This window comes from Dipodomys spectabilis, unplaced genomic scaffold (genome assembly GCF_019054845.1).
Source record: "Dipodomys spectabilis isolate Male_0828 unplaced genomic scaffold, ASM1905484v1 ptg000030l, whole genome shotgun sequence".
Taxonomy (NCBI): domain Eukaryota; kingdom Metazoa; phylum Chordata; class Mammalia; order Rodentia; family Heteromyidae; genus Dipodomys; species Dipodomys spectabilis.
This window is the reverse complement of record NW_024870707.1, coordinates 6,382,376-6,386,593: the sequence shown is the minus strand read 5'-3', so window position 1 is coordinate 6,386,593 and position 4,218 is coordinate 6,382,376. Positions and strand designations below refer to the sequence as shown.

General features: G+C 43.7%; 1 protein-coding gene across 1 annotated transcript; it reads left to right on the top strand.

The window, feature by feature from the left end:
- Positions 1-584: 584 nt before the first annotated feature.
- On the top strand, positions 585-1,526 carry LOC122105190 (olfactory receptor 4D11-like). Its single transcript, XM_042676332.1, has one exon. It carries the CDS (start codon positions 585-587, stop codon positions 1,524-1,526), a length of 942 nt encoding a protein of 313 aa, XP_042532266.1.
- The last annotated feature ends 2,692 nt before the right edge of the window (positions 1,527-4,218 follow it).

The window sequence follows — 4,218 nt, the reverse complement described above, 5'->3', positions numbered from 1 at the left end:
GTCCCTGCACCCTTCAGCTCAAGGCTAGCGCTCTACCACTTGAGCCATAGCGCCACTTCCGACTTTTTTTCTTTTTGCTTATGTGGTGCTGGGGAATCGAACCCAGGGCCTCATGCGTGCAAGGCAAGCGCTCTACCACTGAGCCACCTTCCCAGCCCAGGAGTACATTTCTTTCTGGACAATGTCCACCCTTTCCTCCCACTCTCCCAGTTGTTTTCCTCTCATCCCCCAAGTTGTATAGTTGATGTTCATTGTAGTGTGTAGTGAGTAGCACTGCTGCATTTGTTTACTCTCTGTCGCTCCATTTCTGTGACCTTCCTTTTCCCTCCCAAAGAAAGATAAATGAACAAACAAGACAACAAGAAAGGAAAAGAACTATGAAATGTTTTCTCATGTGACAACTTGATTTAATTACAAAACTGCTTGTGATGCTATTTTACTTGGACCACTCAACAAATTGCAAACACTACATCCACTCAGGAAAGCATCTTACAAGGGTTCTAGGTGCTCAGAAGAACAAGAGAAATAAGAGTTCCTTCATAAGACATATCCTGAAATCCACCAGCAAGCAGGAGGATGTGCCCATGGCCACGGAAAACTGCACAAGGGTCAAAGAGCTTGTTTTCCTTGGCCTGAGCCAGAGTCAAGAGGTGAGCTTGCTCTTATTCCTTTTCCTCCTGCTGGTGTACGTGACAACTCTCCTGGGAAACCTGTTCATCATGGTCACCGTGACCTGGGACTCTCGCCTTCACACCCCCATGTACTTCTTGCTCCGCAATTTGTCTGTTGCCGACATCTGCTTCTCCTCCATCACGGCCCCCAAGGTGCTGAGAGACCTCCTCTCGGTGAGGAAGACCATCTCCTTCGACGGCTGCGTCGCTCAGATGTTCTTCTTCCACCTGATCGGGGGAGTGGATGTGTTCTCTCTGTCGGTGATGGCCTTGGATCGCTACATCGCCATCTCCAAGCCGCTGCACTACGTGAGCATCATGAGCAGGGGGCGCTGCACGGCCCTCATCGCGGCCTCCTGGGTGGGGGGCTTTGTCCACTCCATTGTGCAGATCTCCCTCCTGCTCCCACTGCCCTTCTGTGGGCCCAACGTTCTGGACACTTTCTACTGTGATGTCCCCCAGGTGCTCAAACTTGCCTGCACGGATACCTTTCTTCTGGAGATCCTGATGATCTCCAACAATGGCATGCTCACTACTCTGTGGTTTATCTTCTTGCTGGTGTCCTACACCGTCATCTTAATGATGCTGCGGTCTCACACTGGAGAGGGGAGGAGGAAAGCCATCTCCACCTGCACCTCCCACATCACCGTGGTGACCCTGCATTTTGTGCCCTGCATCTATGTGTATGCCCGGCCCTTCACCGCCCTTCCCACCGACAAGGCCATCTCTGTCACCTTCACTGTCATCTCCCCTCTGCTGAATCCCTTGATCTATACTCTGAGGAACCAGGAGATGAAATCAGCCATGAAGAGGCTCAGGAGAAGGCTTGGGCCTTCTGATGGAAGAGATCAGTAGCTCCCTCTTATCGCCATCTTTGAAAACGCTGGCACATCAAGTAGATGCTATTTATTAGTGGATTTGCAATCGATGACCTGCTTCTTTTGGAATATATCCTGAAAAGATATCCTGAAAGATTCCAGTCCAGCATGTCATAAAAGTAAAAATGTCATGTCAGAGAAGACTATAAAGGAATAGATTGTTACCAGTAGAGATGTTTATGGTCCGTCTTTGCATTACAAACTTGGTTGAAATAAAGAAAATTGAATAAAAAATCCAGAGACATTTCTACCATGTTCTTGCATCTTAGGAGAGAGGGACTAAGCCATGCATTCATATTGCATACAGCTTGTGCTTGGGGACTCTAGGATGTTTGCCACGACATAGTCACAGCCTCATGAAGTCACCATAGGCAATAAGTTCCCCCCTTAATTCTCCTCTCACCTGAGTTATATTCCAAATCTAATAGAATAGAAGGACAGGCTAGGATAAGATAGGAAGAATCATACCTAGAAATGAGTGTCCACAACTACAACCATCAGATCTTTGACAAAGTTGCCAGTGTGTGTGTGTGTGTGTGTGTGTTTGTGTGTGTGTTTTGGAAAAGAGTCTCATCAATAAATGGTGCTGAGAAAACTGGATATCTAAATCCCTGCCTCTCATCTTGTTTAAAAAAAGAAGAGGGCTGGGAAGGTGGCTCAGTGGTAGAGTGCTTGCCTTGCATGCATGAGGCCCTGGATTTGATTCCTCAGCACCACATAAGCAGAAAAAGCCAGAAGTGGCGCTGTGGCTCAAGTGGTAGAGCACTAGTCTTAATTAAGTTGAAGAGCTGAGGGACAGCGGCCAGGCTCAAAGTTCTGGCCCCATGACTGGCAAAACCCTCCCCCCCAAAAAAAACAAAACAAAACAAAATCAACAAAAGAAGAAATGAAATCAATTTGAAAGACATCAAAGGCCTTAAGGTAGGACCTGAAATTTTGAAAGTGGGGAAATATTCGAAGTCATAGGTATTGTGGTCTGAAAATAAAAGGTAATATTTGATTGAGGTATTTAGGCCATGTAAAAGTTAGAAGCCTCTGCTTTTCAGTAGTGGATGATTTTGTAGCTTTGTTTTTGTGGTTATAAAGTCAAACTGTAACATCGCTCCTGCTACTGACTAAATGCATCATTCCCATCTTGTGTTCCATTCTCCAAGCTTCCCTTCGACAGCCCCTAGGCTAAAAGCCCTGGCGGAAATTGTAAAAAAAAAAAACCAACTTCTGGAGTGACCATTGGTCAAAATGCACAAGGAGCCCAACTGCGCATGCTCAAGCCTTCCCCCTCCCCTCCCTCCCCCCGCCGGTCAAAACTGCTTAAAAGATGGCACTGGCTGATACCCAGGGCGGTGCTCCAAGATCCCATCAGCGCTTTGTTCTTTCGCTTAGATAAAATTCTGATAAATCCCAGTTTATCAGTGGTTTTGGGGTCTTACCGTCTATTGATTCTTGGATGCCATTTCATAGGCATAGAGAGAAATTTCCTGAATAGAATCCAATATGTCAGAAAATAAGAGCAAAGATTAACTACTAGGACTGCAATAAATTAAAAGCCTCTGCCCAGCAAAGGAAATAATTTACAGAGTTAAGAGATAGCCCATAGAATGGGACAGAATCTTGGCCAGCTATTCTTGAAAGCAGTTTTGGTTTGTTTTGGTGTTTATGTTTTTGGGAGCACTTTATATCTTTTGAGTGTAGCTGCCTTTATATCTTATGAGAACCGAATGATCCAGGTCATCAGCCCACTCAGAGCTTCTTCATTCTGGTGCCATGACTCCCTCTGATCTGATGTCAATATTTCTGTGTCACACATCAGGAATTCACATTGAATTAAATTGAAACTGCAATTGCTGAGGCAGTTGTTGGCAATTTCCCTCAACGTAGCAATGTTATTTCCCAAGAAAGTCAGATGTTAACCTTACTTGATCATATTGTAGAAATTTATGGCTGTAGAATTTCCTCAAGAACCCAGACTTCCTAGAAAGCAATCATGTAATCAAAACTGGGAAGGAACAGATTAAAAAAAAAAACAGTAAAGTTTGTGTTTTACCCCTTTAATTCCAGCATTTAAGAGGCTGTTACAGAAGGTTTGTATGTTGTGGGTCAGTTGAGCTATATATAAAGACGCAGTCTCAAATGGTGAGACCAGGGACAAAGGGGATCTAATGTAACAGCTGAACTCACAAGACAATATGTTAGAAATGATCTGTTTAACTTGGGGGGGATTGGAGGAGGAGGGAAAGGAGAAAAATTAGGGAGGGGGTTAACAAGTTGGACAAGAAATGCACTCACTACTTATGTAACTGTAACCCCTCTGTACATGACCTTGACAATGAAATTAAAATAAAAAAGAGAATGGAGTCAAATGGAAATCACATAAAAGACCCTCTCTCAAAAACAATTTTCATTGAAGAAAATAATAAAATTTACTTTTTCTACTTATTAATAAGTGGTGTGCTTAGAAGTGATTGATCGAAGTGGTAAAGAGTATATTATTTTGTTTTTATTTTTTATCATTTACTATGTCTAGCTGGCTGGACCATCCCAAATAGACAATAAATAACAAATAAAAGCTACTAAATGTTATTAAGGTAAATAAACAAAAGCTATTAGAAAAGAACCAGAGTGAGCTGGGAAGCTGGCTCAGTGGTAGAGCGCTTGCCTTGCATGCATGA

Excerpts from the sequence above, each read along its gene's own strand:
- LOC122105190 (XM_042676332.1), top strand. The coding sequence starts at position 585 with ATGGCCACGGAAAACTGCACAAGGGTCAAAGAGCTTGTTTTCCTTGGC.